This window comes from Ricinus communis, chromosome 10 (genome assembly GCF_019578655.1).
Source record: "Ricinus communis isolate WT05 ecotype wild-type chromosome 10, ASM1957865v1, whole genome shotgun sequence".
In the NCBI taxonomy this organism is placed as follows: Eukaryota; Viridiplantae; Streptophyta; class Magnoliopsida; order Malpighiales; family Euphorbiaceae; genus Ricinus; species Ricinus communis.
The window spans coordinates 9,118,985-9,134,550 of record NC_063265.1 but is presented as its reverse complement, the minus strand read 5'-3'; the positions used below and the strand labels follow the sequence as shown (position 1 = coordinate 9,134,550).

The 15,566-nt window shown below is 33.2% G+C and overlaps 1 protein-coding gene across 1 annotated transcript; it reads right to left on the bottom strand.

Moving 5' to 3' along the window:
* Positions 1 to 11,029: 11,029 nt before the first annotated feature.
* Positions 11,030 to 14,419, bottom strand: LOC8282037 (putative disease resistance protein RGA3). Its single transcript, XM_048370129.1, has one exon. It carries the CDS (start codon positions 14,255 to 14,257, stop codon positions 11,513 to 11,515), a length of 2,745 nt encoding a protein of 914 aa, XP_048226086.1. The 5' UTR covers positions 14,258 to 14,419; the 3' UTR covers positions 11,030 to 11,512.
* Between the last annotated feature and the right edge of the window lie 1,147 nt (positions 14,420 to 15,566).

Genomic DNA, 15,566 nt, shown 5'->3' with positions numbered 1-15,566 from the left:
TTACATATAGCGTATGAGCTTCAACAAATAACATTAGGTGGTTAAACCAGCTAGATTAACTATTCAATATCTACAGGATTCTTTTGCACTCTCACCATTCCTATCATATGTAGGAATTTTGATGGGATATCACCATTGCACTCCATGAGTTCAAAAGACACTTGCACCCACCTCCGACCTTCAGGTTGTTATTGGCAAACGCTCTCCGTCCACTATTCATCCTTTTGTGCTTCCCCTTTCCACTATAAATCATTTCCCACTTCTTGATAGTACTCAGGATTGGAAGAGAATGATGCAATGGAATCTTATTTCAAGATTTCTGTTCTCTTTATCTAAATGGCACTGAAATATATGACACAGAATTATATAGAAATCCAGAGTCCATATCAACTTTTTTCTGTAACCAATCGAATGAGATATTCAAAATGCATAAACCAAATAATACAGTTACCCGTTGATAGAGTTTTGAACTTGATCCCTCAATCCTGACATTTGGTTGGATTTCAGCTGGTGGGTCGTTTTGCTGATATTCAAGCACATCAACATCAACTGGACTATTTGCCAAAGAATCCGTCTGAAAACATTTGGCAACTAAGTCAGTTATGTTTCAAGTGTTATGGTCCAGCTCTTTGTTGCATAAGTTATGCTTGTTATATTTTTTTTTGGTTTAGCCCAAAAATATTGTGGTGATATGTTTATTTCTTTTATGGGTTATGGGCTGGCTTCTTTGAGAAGCTTGGAGAGGTGTGTGCGGTAGCTTAAGAGAGAAAGTAGGGGACAGCAAGGATAGGGTTAAAAAAAAAAAAAAAAAAAAGAAAAAAGAAACAAAAGAGAGAAGCTAAAGGGTTAGAGGAGGGGCTGCTGTTTTTCGGATTTTCTGAAACAGCCTTCACTAAAATGGATAATTCCAGGTTTTCAACCGTCGGATCGTGCTGAAATTTGATCAGCTTGTTGAGGACATATAGGGCTTCAAATTCAACGGTTGGATCGTTCGTTTGATCTCTGTTTTTTCAGATATTGCATCTGGACAGAACCCTACGTTCTTGGTGATTTCTTCACTTTTCTTCTCTTCTTGTTAATTCTCTTATGTATGAACTTGTTAGTGGGTTGTGAGTTGTTGTGAACTGAATTGGGTTCATTTTGCCCCCAATTTTATCATAATGAGAGAAGAAGTAAGGGTGGACTCCTTATACGTCCTGTGGTTTTTACTCTTCATATTGAAGGAGTTTTCCACATAAAAATATCGTGCATTGGTTGATTTATTTTCTGCATTATCATGTTTATATGCTTGTTGTCCACAATTAGTTTTGTGCATAGTTATTTGATTTGGTGAATTAATTATATACAACTGGGTAGTGTTCTTTGGTTGATTGTCTTATGTTGATCTCGTGGGTATTGTCGGGATACCCCTTGGGTCTTACAGTTGGTACCAAACCGGAGGTTTAATTTGTCTGTTATTATGGAGTTGAGTAGTAGCAGTTCAATGGTGAAATTGACATCAACCAATTATTCCATCTGAAGATCGATGATGGAGGACTTGTTGTATTGTAAAGACTTGTATGACCCAATTGATGTTGCCACTGATTCTAGTGGTTACATTATTAAACCCATAAAACCAGATAAGATGGAAGATAAAGAATGAGAAAAGTTGAAAAGAAAGACTTTAAGGACTATTCGACAATGGGTTGATATTAGCATTTTCAACCATGTGTCTCAAGAGTCCGACCCATATGATTTGTGGAAGAAATTGGAAGGTCTGTATGAAAGAAAGACTGCTCATAACAAAGCTTCATTGATAAAGAGACTTGTTAATTTGAAATTGAAAGGTGGAAAGTCTGTGTCTGAGCATCTTAGTAATTTTCAAGATATCATTAACAAGCTGACTACTATGAAGATTGTTCTTGATGATGAATTGCAGGCTTTGTTCTTGTTGAGTTCTTTGCCAGATAGTTGGGAAACCTTGGTTGTGACTATTAGTAACTCTGCTCCGAATGGTGTGCTATCTTTGGATGTCATCAGAGAAAGCATGTTTAATGAAGAGATCAAAAGAAAGGAGATGGGAGTTGATAATTCACATGCTCTTGTTATTGAGAACAGAGGAAGAAGCAAGAGTAAGGGTCCCAAAGGCCGTGGTAATTCAAAGGGAAGGTCCAAGTCTCGAGATGGCAACAAGAAGACTAGGACATGTCACTACTGTAACAAACCTGGTCATGTGAAGAAGTTTTGCTACCGATGGAAGAAAGAGCAAGGTAAGAAGACTCACCAAAGGAAGCAGATGACAAAAACACTTCAGCAACTGTGTCAAAAGATGAGGATGGGGTTGCCTTTATTTGTACAACAGAGGAATGTCATCACATTGATGGTTCAAATTCAGAGTGGCTGGTAGATTCAGGAGCTTCATACCATTGCAGTCCTAACAGGGAGTACTTCATGAACTACAAAGCAGGAGACTTTGGTAGTGTGAAAATGGGTAACAAGAGTTCAGCAAGCATTGTTGGACTAGGTGACATTTGTGTGAAGACAAGTGTTGGGTGCAAGCTTACATTGAAGAATGTGCGCCATATTCCAGATCTATGCCTCAATCTGTTGGCTACAAATGTCTTTGATAAAGAGGGCTATCGGTATAGTTTTGGTGATGGTAGATGGAAACTCTCTAAGGGTTCAATGATTGTTGCTCGTGGAGAGTTGTGTTGCACTTTGTATAAGACATACTTGAGTGTATGTTCTGCTGAGGCGAATGTAGTTGAAGACAAGAATTCACCTAACTTGTGGCATAGGAGATTGGGACATATGAGTGACAGAGCAATAAAATTGTTAGCAGGTAAATCTCTTATTCCTGTTAATAAATCTGTTACACTTGACCCCTGTGATTATTGTTTGGCAGGAAAGCAATAACGAGCTTCCTTTTCTAGGAAGTCTAATAGGAAGCAGGTCAAGTTGGAGTTGGTACACTCTGATGTTTGTGGTCCTATTGAAGTGGACTCTCTTGATGGCAATCGTTACTTTGTCACCTTCATTGATGATGCTACTCGGAAAACTTGGGTGTATATATTAAAGAACAAGAGCCAAGTGTTCGAGACATTTTAAAAATTCCATGCCATGGTAGAAAGGGAGACAAACAGAAAGTTGAAGCGTCTTCGAACTGACAATGGTGGTGAGTATACGTCTACAGAGTTCAAGAATTATTGTTCACTTCATGGCATTAGACACGAGAGGACAGAGCCTGGTACACCACAACACAATGGAGTTGCAGAGAGGATGAATAGAACCATTGTGGAGAAGGCAAGGTGTATGCTTAAAATGTCTAATCTTCCTAAGACATTTTGGGGTGAAGTAGTACATTGTGTAGTGTACTTATTTAACCGATCTCCTTTGATTCCTCTTGGTCTTGACATTCCGGATAGGTTATGGAAAGGGTGTGACCCTTCTTATTCATATTTGAGAGTCTTTGGATGCAAGGCATACATGCATGTGCCAAAAGAGCAAAGATCAAAATTGGATTCCAAGACTAATCCTTGCATATTTGTTGGTTATGGTGATGAAGAGTATGGTTTTAGACTTTACGACCCTGAGAGGAAGAAGATAGTAAGAAGCAGAGATGTAGTATTCTTTGAGCACGAGATGGGTGCACATCTTCTGAGTACGAAGTACACTTCTACTTCAGAGCTGTCTTTTGATACTACTGATGTTTCTTCTTCTACTCCTTCTGTTGTTCAGCCAACATATGATATTGTTGAGATGACACCTGATGGTGATGTTGGTGAGGTACAACCTGATGCTAATGTACCAGAAAATGATGAAGATGGTGATCTTGATGAGTCTTCATCAGAAGAGGCCGAAATGCATGAAGATGAACATTATGAAGTAGATAATCATGGTGAAGAGGTTTATGGGCAGGGGGAGCAGCCTACCTCTCAAGTTGAGGATACACATGTTCGAAGGTCGACAAGAGAACGCAAACCTTCAACAAAGTATCCAAGTTCAGAGTTCATTCTTATCACTGATGAAGGAGAGCCAGAGAACTATCAAGAAGTGTTATCTCTTGATGAGAAAAATGTGTGGCTCGATGCTATGAAGGAGGAGATGGATTCCTTGCAGAAGAATGAGACTTATAAGCTAGTGAAGCCTCCCAAAGGCAAAAAGATCTTGAAAAACAGATGAGGTTTCAAGAACAAGAAAGATTGTGAAGCGGAAAGCTAGGCTTGTGGTAAAAGGGTGCAATCAAAAAAAGGGCATCGATTTTGATGAGATCTTCTCTCCTGTTGTCAAAATGACTTCTATCAGAGCCATTTTGGGTTTAGCAGCAAGTCTTGATTTGGAGTTGGAGCAGCTTGATGTAAAAACAGCTTTCTTACATGGTGACTTGCATGAAGAGATCTACATGGAGCAGCCTAAAGGATTCGAATAAAATGGGAATGAAAAGTTGGTTTGCAAATTGAAGAAGAGTCTTTATGGGCTAAAACAGGCATCAAGGCAATGGTACCGGAAATTTGATTCATTTATGACAAGTAATGGTTATAAACGGACTTCTGCTAATCCTTATGTGTATTTCAAGAAATTTCCTGGAGGTAACTTCATTATCCTTCTTCTATACGTAGATGATATGCTAATAGTTGGACAAGATGCAGGGATGATTTCCTGTTTGAAGGCAGACTTGTCCAAGTCATTTGATATGAAAGATTTGGGTCCTGCAAAGCAAATCTTAGGCATGGAGATTGCTCGTGACAGAAAGGTTAAGAAGTTGTGGTTATCACAAGAGAAGTATATTGAACGGGTGCTTGAAAGGTTTAATATGAAGAATGCAAAACCGGTTAGTACACCACTTGGTACTCATTTCAAACTTAGTAAGAAAGCTTGTCCTACAACAAAGAAGGAGAAAGAATTTATGTCATCTATTCCTTACTCCTCTACTGTTGGTTATTTGATGTATGCTATAGTATGTACTAGACTAGATATTGCACATGTTGTTGGATTAGTGAGTAGATACTCATTCAATCCGGGTAAGGCTCACTGGGAAGCTGTGAAGTGGATCTTCAGATACTTGCGAGGCACTTCCAAACTGAGTTTGTGTTATGGAAGTGACAAGCCTATTCTTGAAGGGTATACAGATGCAGACATGGCAAAGGATCTTGATAATAGAAAGTCTACCTCAGGTTATGCGTTTACATTTTCAGGGGGAGCCATTTCATAGCAATCCAAGCTACAAAAATGTGTAGCATTGTCAACTACTGAGGCAGAGTATATAACAGCTGTGGAAGCAAGCAAAGAGATGTTGTGGCTTAAGAGGTTCCTTCGAGAGTTGGGGTTGAAGCAAGGTGAGTATGTAGTATTCTGTGATAGTCAGAGTGCTATAGATTTGAGCAAGAATGCAATGTACTATGCTCGCACCAAGCATATTGATGTTAGATATCATTGGTTGCGAGATGTGATTGAGGAGAAGCATTTGAAGCTGAAGAAAGTCCACACCGACAAGAATGGTGCAGATATGTTGACTAAGGGAGTTCCTGTAAGCAAACTTGCTGTTTGTAGTAAGCTTGTAGGATTGAAGTTCAAGTGATCATGGAGGTGATCATCTTCCCCGTGTCGAGCTGGAGGGGGAGATTGTTATGGGTCCAACTCTTTGTTGCATAAGTTATTTCATTTAATTTATGCTTGTTATATTTTTTTTGGTTTAGCCCAAAAATATTGTAGTGGTATGTTTATCCCTTTTATGGGTTATGGGCTGGCTTCTTTGAGAAGCTTGGAGAGGTGTGTGTTGTAGCCTAAGAGAGAAAGTAGGGGACAACAAGGCTAGGGTAAAAAAAATTAAAAAAAAAACAAAAAAAAAAACAAAAGAGAGAAGCTAAAGGATTAGAGGAGGGGCTGCTGTTTTCGGATTTTCTAAAACAGCCTTCACTAAAATGGATAATTCCGGGTTTTCAACCATCGGATCGTGCTGAAATTTGATCAGCTTGTTGAGGACATATAGGGCTTCAAATTCAACGGTTGGATCGATCGTTTGATCTCTGGTTTTTCAGATATTGCATCTGGACAGAACCCTACGTTCTTGGTGATTTCTTCACTTTTCTTCTCTTCTTGTTAATTCTCTTATGTATGAACTTGTTAGTGGGTTGTGAGTTGTTGTGAACTGAATTGGGTTCATTTTGCCCTCAATTTTATCATAATGAGAGAAGAAGTAAGGGTGGACTCCTTACACGTCTTGTGGTTTTTACTCTTCATATTGAAGAGGTTTTCCATGTAAAAATATCGTGCGTTGGTTGATTTATTTTCTGCATTATCATGTTTATATGCTTGCTGTCCAAAATTGGTTTTATGAGTTATTTGATTCAGTGAATTAATTATATACAATTGGGTAGTGTTCTTTGGTTAATTGTCTTGTATTGATCTCGTGGGTATTGTCGGGATACCCCTTGGGTCTTACAGTTGGTATCAGAGCGAAGGTTTAATTTGAAGCTGAAAAAAATCCACACCGACAAGAATGGTGCGGATATGTTGACTAAGGGAGTTCCTGTAAGCAAACTTGCTGTTTGTAGTAAGCTTGCAGGATTGAAGTTCAAGTGATCATAGAGGTGATCATCTTACCCGTATCGAGCTGGAGGGGGAGATTGTTATGGGTCGAGCTCTTTGTTGCATAAGTTATTTCATTTAATTTATGCTTCTTTTTTATTTTTTGGCATAGCCCAAAAATATTGTGGTGGTATGTTTATCCCTTTTATGGGTTATGGGCTGGCTTCTTTGAGAAGCTTGGAGAGGTAGAGAAAGTAGGGGACAACAAGGCTAAGATAAAAAAAAAAAAACACAAAAAAAAAAAAGCCTAAGCCCGTCTATGGTATAAAATGTACGATCCTGTTGGACTATATATATGCATATGTAATCTCATTTGCAGAAAAAAAATAGAAACAAGTAAAAAGAATGTAAATTGTAGATCAGACAGTAAATAGCTATGAAGTATAACCATAAGTGGGTTATGAACTATGAATCACTAGCTAGCGAACTACCAATTAAGAGCTAGAGAAGATAAATTTTTTAATAAAAGGATAACTTTTTGTCACATTGCATATATTTAGAGACCTGAATTTTCAATATTTAGTTACTTTTAACATTTTAATTTTTAATTTAACCTAATAAATATCTAAATTTTATATTTATAATTTATTAAATATTTTTATTTTTAATTTAATATATATCTGAATTTTATTTAATAATAACATTAAAATACTATGTAAAATATATATTAAAAGTATTTAAATATTATAAAAAATATAAATTGAAATATTTATTTATTTAAATTAAAAATTAAAATATTATAGTAATCAAATATTTAAAGTTGAGATGTCCAAATATACATTTAGTAATGATTCTTTTGTCTTGCATAATAAGCCCAATTACATCATTGCCCAATTACAACATCAGTGCAGTAGAAATAAAGTATATTATAAAAAAGCTGAAAGGAATAATTAATTGTATTTTTTTTATGTCTGAACTTGTTAAAAAATGACAATTAAATAGTTAAATTTTTAAAATAATAATTGAATGTTGCAACCTGTAAAAGAATAATAAAGTAATATTTTAGCAGGTGACTTTCAGACTTCTTTTAAATTCTTACAAACATATGAATGAGAGAACATGTCAAAAATTAAAATATATTTATTACCTTATGGTAAATTTTATGTTATAGATGCTGTTGGAACCTCTTGTTTTCAACTCTCTTTCTCGGCAAATTATACCCTGCGCCTCGGATTACTTTATAGTATGGTCCAGATGCAGGGCCATACATGTAGGACAAAAGTTCCGCTTGTTTAGATTTTTTTAAAATCTAAAATTAAGATAAATAAATTATAAAAATTAATATTATACTAAGAGATTATATATTAAGTAAATATTTTATATTTATTAAATTTATTTTTTACTATGTGTTGTATAATTTTTATAATTATTTTAGTTTTAAATAATAATATAATTGAGTTTATAGATAAAATTAAATAACTTTTTATATTTTATAAATATTTATAACATTTTTATAAATTATAATAAATTAATTATTTTTAATATTTATAGTAACCTTTATACGATGTATTAAAATAATATATATGTCAAAATAAAATTGTATATATTAAAATATAATAACATGCTAAAGAAATTTACGTCTCAAAATTTAATATTATATAATATATATATATATATATATATATATATATATTTATATTATAGGTATATACACTTTAAAATATAATATATTTATTATCATTCTTTTTAATTAATCATACTCCAAAAAAAGTCTAAATATACTTTTGAAAAATAATAAAATTATTTTTTATTAAAATTAATGTAATATAATTTTTAGGAAGTATTCGTATACTTAAAACATTATATTATTAGTGAATGAAACTAATTATTTTACACATTTGATAGTTAAATTTTTTATCAATATGTAATTGATAATTTCATAACTAAAAGTGTTATATTTTTATGATAGACATCAATATTTATCATTTTTAGGCACAATATTTATTTTTTATTATAAAGATGCTCATCTTTTATTATATCAATTGTAAAATATTTATTGTTTTAGTGAAGGTTATTCATTATTTATGATATGCATGTTCATTAACTTATTTTTGTTAATCGGTAATTATAAATTTATATATATTCTTCATATTACTATGAAATATTGTTTCAGATAAAAATGATGTAAATTTTTTATGAAATTTCGATTTACTGTTTTTGTGATGCATATTAAAATATTTTTATGATTGACATAAACATTTATTATTCATAGATATAATAATCATGAGTTTGTTAATGGATATTTATCATTAATGAACATCATATTTACTAATCGATTCGAACAAATATATATAACATAGACATAACATAAATACAATTAGTAAACAAACAAAAAATGTTGAGCTAAAGTTATACTATAAATATTTCTATTGTGATACAAATATTTTTTCAACAAAATAAAGTTAGCAAACAATGAATATTGAACGATTAAACAATAAACATTCAGGACATGTTTAATAAATATTTAGTACAAATTTAATAAATATAATTTCAAAAAACACACGCTAGAAATTTGACACATGTGTTGTACCTGGGTCGGATCATAATATAATATGGTTTGAGGACAGGATATAATGCCCCCTCTTTCTCTAATTTCTATTTTCGTCATCTCTCATTTTGCTACCTCTATTTGTATTGTAAGAAAAGATTATGAGAGTGACAGTGACCTAGAATCCAAATTCCTAATTCCCAATTTAGTAATTCTAATCCAAATTCCAAATTCATGAATTCTAATTTTTTTTATAATACTTTAATTATTTGGTAAAAATATATTTGTATATTATGAAAAAGTTTATTATTTTTGTAATATATCATTATCACATGTCTCTTATTTTTTATCTCATTTAACTTAAATAACTCAAGTCGGTATTTATAATATGCAACATGCTAAAAATATAATTATATTATATTATTATAGGTTGCCATATTTAATTACTAGTTTTAAAAGTTCAATCACTTGATTGCCATTTTTTAACAAATTTACAATATGCATGACAATAAAAAGAGGAAGAGAATGGAAGATATTTTAAAAAGAAGAGAAGGGAGTTGAAAGAAAGGGAAAAAAAATATTTATCTTATTTATTTGGTTATATAAATTTTTTTATTAAAACAAAGGAGGGAAATTGATTGATTTTAACTTTTGTTAGTATAATTATAGAAATAGAAAGAATAATTAATTATATTTTAATTTCTTTCTATGGATTAAAACTTTTACCTCCCAAATTGGAGTGTAATCACATTCAACTTTTACAATCGGAATGATCGGAATGAAGGAGAATCATTTCCTTTCAATTTTCTTCCTCCCACAATTAAAACTAATTCTCTTTATATTCACTTTTCTTCCCCTTAAATTACCATACATTTGTATACAATGTTAAATACTAAAAATATAATTATCCAAAGCTAAAAAATAACATTTTATCATTACTTTTCACCTAAAAGAATCTACGCATATGGTTAGAAATTTAGAATTGCTTCATGACATGTAAACAAAACATGTAATGCTGAAAGGGAAAAAGATAAACATCCCTACGAGGAAAATAACAATTTATATAACAAAAATAAAAATAAAAAGGGTCATTTCTTGCAAAGGTAAAGAACAGAAAAAAAAAAAAAAAAAAAAAAAGGGAAAAGAGAAGAGATTGCTTAACCAACAATCGAACTTAAAGTAAGAAAAATAAAGTTAACACTTTTAAGTTCGTTAGCAAAAACCCACCAAAACCCAGAATGCATTATTTTTTCTTTTTTTCTCTCTTCCTTTCATTGATAATAAGGATCTGTTCTGCGTAATTAGGAAAATGAAATTTTAAATGGATCGTGTGACAATGAATTTCTTCGTTGGTGCTGCTTACAGCTTAACATGATTCGTTGCATGGTTTTATTTTATCTTCAGTTTACATGAGGAGAATTAACTAGAGTTTTAGGTAGAGAATATGATTTGGTCGAATGAGATAAAAGTCCTCTGCAGAGTTTGATTCAACCTTGTCTTTTCATTGAAGCTTAACTGAGAAAAAACAAAATTTAAACAAGAATCTTATATTCCGAACTCCATCTCCATCCAGGTCTCAAATTAGGCCATCTGACCTTGCTCTACAGATTATCCGTTGTGCTTGTACTCCTTTGCCTGTCCTTTTAAGCTGCTTGGTGAACATAACATATATATATATATATTTTCAGTCATATAGTCGGTCACCATTCGGTTCGTGCTCTACAAATCAGAATTAAGCTTTTCTTATACTTGTATTGTACAGGAGGGAAGAGATTAAGAATTTAATCAGCATCTAAAAGATTCAGTTTTGCTATTGAATTTATTCCTGCAGGCATTTGAACCTTCACTTAGAGTATCTAATTGGATTTAAACAGAATCCTACTAGAGAAAGCAATCTAGCATTAAATAATTCCAAGCTCTTTCCAGAACCATTCCATTTGAGTCATGGCCATACATAAAAATGGTCAGTTAAAATAAAGCACAATGATCTGCAAATGATGCTTTTTGTGCTGTATCATAATAATTACACGATCTATCGATATATGCATAAAACAGACATATTTGGTAACTAAAACAAAGTGGTTCCAAATAAAAATTCAAAATATTTACAAGAATAGCACATTGCACTCATTTCATTAGTAAAACATACATCAAGAAAATGACATACTTGAAGCATGTTCTGGTTAAGGAGAGTATACTGTGGATCTCACATCTCTGTCACTTTGAAGTTGACTCAGAAAATTGAATGAAATACTCAGCTGAATTGTGTCATGACTAGATATGAATTGGTTTAAGCAGCTCTATGTCAAGACCAGATTTGCTGTCTTGGATATGACAAGGGAGCAAAGAGAGCGAATAATGGGCACCATGCTCAGTAATGTTCCATCACTAAGTGGGTCTAATGCTAAATGCTGAAGATCTTGTGCATGCTTTTCTGATGGGAGGGCCATGAACAAGTTACACTTGCTTATCTCCAGCTCTTTTCGACACTCCAGGTAGTGCTGATAACTTGGGGCAGTTTTCTATTCTCAAATCTACTAATTTCAATAGAGAAGATATTTCCCCTTCAGATTCAGATGGCAGCATTACTTCATTCTGGTCTTCCAGATTAGGATTGTCAACAGCCATCAAAGACTTCAGACATGGTGCTACAGGAAGCACCTTTAATGAGTTGCACCTTCTAATCTCCAGAGTTCTTAACTTGTGAAAGATGTCAGGCAACTTTCGTAGCTCGGGACAGTTACAAATCTTTAGCCTATCCAGGGAAGGGCAACGGACAGTTGGCCACTCCTCTAACGCCAGCAACCCCTCCATGTTGAGTGCTTCAAGATGAGGTAGCTGACCAAGAGTAAGGGTTTTGGATTTTGTGCAATGTTTTAATGTGACAATGACCAAATTCTGAAGCACTCCATCTCTCATCCAAGTTGGGAATCCAGTGCCAGTATAGTTGCAAATTTGGAGTTCCTTGATATTTGTGTGAGGTACCATGTTTTCAAGAATCTCTTCAGCTGCTTGGTCATGCAGTTTAATTTCTGCGCTACTCCATTCAAATACCAATTTCTGAAGGTTCTCCTTCTCACTAAGCTTTGCCTCTGCTGCATTGACTGCATTCTCAAGCATTGAAATATGCAATGTTCCTGTGAGATATGCCATGTCCTTCAACTCTTCAATTCTATATCCAGTTTTGCAGCCAACCCGAAATTCTGGCAAAGTGTGCAGACTCGTTAATTTTCCTATCCTTGGTGGCAATGATTTGCACTTGAACCAAAATATTTCATCTAGCTCAAGATAATGCAGGCTGACTAGCTTCCCAAGGTCCTTGGGTAATGCAGAAAGCCAAGGACAATCCAACAGTTTCAATGTTTGCAGATTGTACAAGTTGCATATAGAATCAGGAAGCAGTTTGATTTTAGTTTTCGAGAGGTCAAGGTACCGCAGCAGTTTCAACTCTTCAATAGATTTTGGCAAATGCAGGAGAGTGCTCGAACTCAGATCCAATGTACGAATGTATCTCAATGTATGGAATATTTTTTTAAGTGCTTGTCCAAAATCTTTTGAATGGTCACCTGGTAAGAGAAGCGTTCGCAGCTTCTTGGAACAACGGATAATCTTCAAGGAAGATTGCTCAATATCTTCACAAAGCAATGACACATGTCGATAATCTTCAGAGAAGCTGCATGATTTCATATCCTTGACTTGACAACAATATGTATTTGAAACTGATTGTGCCAAGTCATGGATAATATCATGCATTCCATACTGCAAATCATCAATGTTTGAGTGTTGGAAGAAAAACCTTGCTAACAACTCATCAAAATATTCCATTCCAATCTTCTCTGTTCTTTCTTGCTCGCTGTGAATAAAGCCTTGTGCCATCCAGAGTTTCACTAGCTCTTTCTTGTCAAACTTATAGCCCTTGGGAAATATGGAGCAATATGCAAAACACTGCTTTAGGTGAGAAGGAAGGTAATAATAGCTCCATTTTATAGTAGCTAAGATATTAAGTGAATTTTTTGAGTTCTCTAGGTCCATTACGCTGCTATTCATAACCTTCTGCCAATTACTTATATCAACATTACCACGCAAGATATTCCCCATACCCTTTACTGCCAAAGGCAAACCATTGCATTTGCTTAAAATTTCCCTGCCAATGTTTTCCAAATCATTCTGCACCAAGCTTGGCAAATTCCCACCTCTAAATGCAATACTCTTAAACAATGACCAACATTCATTTTCAGGCAAACAGTCTAACAAGTAAGCTGGCTGTGTCTCTATAATCTCTGCTATCTTTTGGTTTTGAGTAGTAACTAAAACTTTACTACCAAACTGGGCAATTTCTAAAAGCTGTAAGAGGGGCTTCCAATCATCATTGTAGTCCACAGACCAGACGTCATCTAGAACAAGGAAAAACCGTTTTCCGCGCAAAAATTCTCGACAGCGAAGCTCTACTAGTGATGGAGATAGATCAGAACCCAGATGCATCATCTCTCTCATAATCTCTGTAAGATTGAAGTCTATTGTAACAGGGACCCACATCCTAAGTTCAAAATGCTTCACTACCCTGCTATCATCATATACAAGGCGAGCAAGAGTTGTTTTGCCAAGGCCTCCCATTCCGACAATGGGGAAAAGGGAAACATTCTTTTGTTGATCAGATTCATCTGATAGCAGCAAATCTACTATGTTCTCCTTATCATCTTCCCTACCAAAAACACAAGCAGTCTCTACAGAAGAAGAAGAAGTGGGCAGTTTTTTTAAAGGCCTCCTCACATCAACATTAACATCAAGTTGAAATCTTTTCTCTTCAGCAATAAGTCCCAGTTTTGAAGTAACTGTTTTAATCCTATTAGCAGCATCATACTCAAAGGAAGTTTTACTGAGACTGAAAGGAGACTTAAAGCCACATACCTCCTGCTTTCTCTTCCAAAGAGAGACGTCTGTTTCAAACGTTTCTAATACGTCCTCTACATCCCAGACAGCAATTTTTAGCTTTCCAAGCCAATCACTCAAATGGGTTTCCTCCAGTTGTTTCTCTTCTGCCGTTTTAAGCATAGCTTCAATGGCCGTTAAGTTGCTTGAGAGCTTTGCTGCTGCTGCCTTGACACCTTGAAGTAGATCATACCCGTCTTTGGTCAAGGAGGTAACAAGGGCCAAGATTTGGCTACTTAAGGGGTTAATTAAAGATAAATAAGCGTCGCCCATGTCCCTCTTCTGGCTTGCCTATTTATCAGCAGATTTCAGTTTATGGTTTTTCAATCAACAAAATGATTTTGCTATGCTCTGTTCTGAATTTTGATGAAGAAGCGACAGACAGTGCTGACTTTTCCTTGTATCTATCTGTGTAGATTTAAAAGGCTGAAAAAAAAAAAAAAAAAAAAAAATCTATCCACTTTGCATTTATTATGTATATAAATTTTAAAATTTTAGAATTTTAACGTCATGTTTTATAATTAATTTTAATTTTAATGTTTAATAAAATTGTTTGTCAAATGTATTGTGTAAATTCTGATAATAATAGAATAAACTGAATTAAGAGTTTTTAATTGATTTTATTATTAAAATATTATCATTTAAATATAAAAATTTTGTTAATTTTATATATTTAAATAATAATATTTTAGAAGACTCATTCTCATTTATTATCATTATTATTATTGAAATTCATACATCAATAATTTTACTAAAATTTAAATAATATATATTAGATTTGATACTAAATATAAAATATATCTTTTAATAATTAAATTAATTAAAATATACAATTAAACACTCATACTTGAAAATAGCTAATTTTATATTTTTTAATTTCTAAAAGTCCAAATAAATCTAAAATTTCTACTCACTAACAATATAAGCTACTAATATCTTGTGTGATCTAGCTCTTTCTTTCTTTAAAAAAAACGAACTAAATAAATTAAATTCTTTTCTAAAGAAAGATCATCTCACCTCACAACCTCCTCCTTTTGCATTATTAACGAATTCTAGCCAAACTGAACCAATTAATGATCATCCCATCAAACTGAAAATTTCCACTCTTTTTCAACTTTTGCTGCAAATTAGTGACTGTCAATATCGAAATCGTTTAAAATAGTGTTTGGTTTTTAGAGAATTTATTTATAAAACTTAGAGAATTTATATATTTTAAATTAAGTAAAAATTAATTTAATATTTTATATAATCAAATTTATATAGAATTTATTATAATTAAATTAAATTTTAACAAAATAAAAAATTCTTAAATAAATTTTATATTAGTAAATTAATATCACGAAGTATATTGAAAAATCCTTCAATCCTTTTTCTAATGAAGCTATAAGTGCATCAGAAGCTGAGTGGAGAAGAGTGTGCAAGAGGCACTTGATGGTGCCATAGCGGGAAGAACAACATTAGTGGTTGTAATATCCTAAATTTTTATATATTTAATAATGAATTTTTATTTAAGTTAATTTTAGCTTTATTTTTATTCGGTTTAATTGGAATGATTTAAATACAAATTTTGAATGTTAATGTT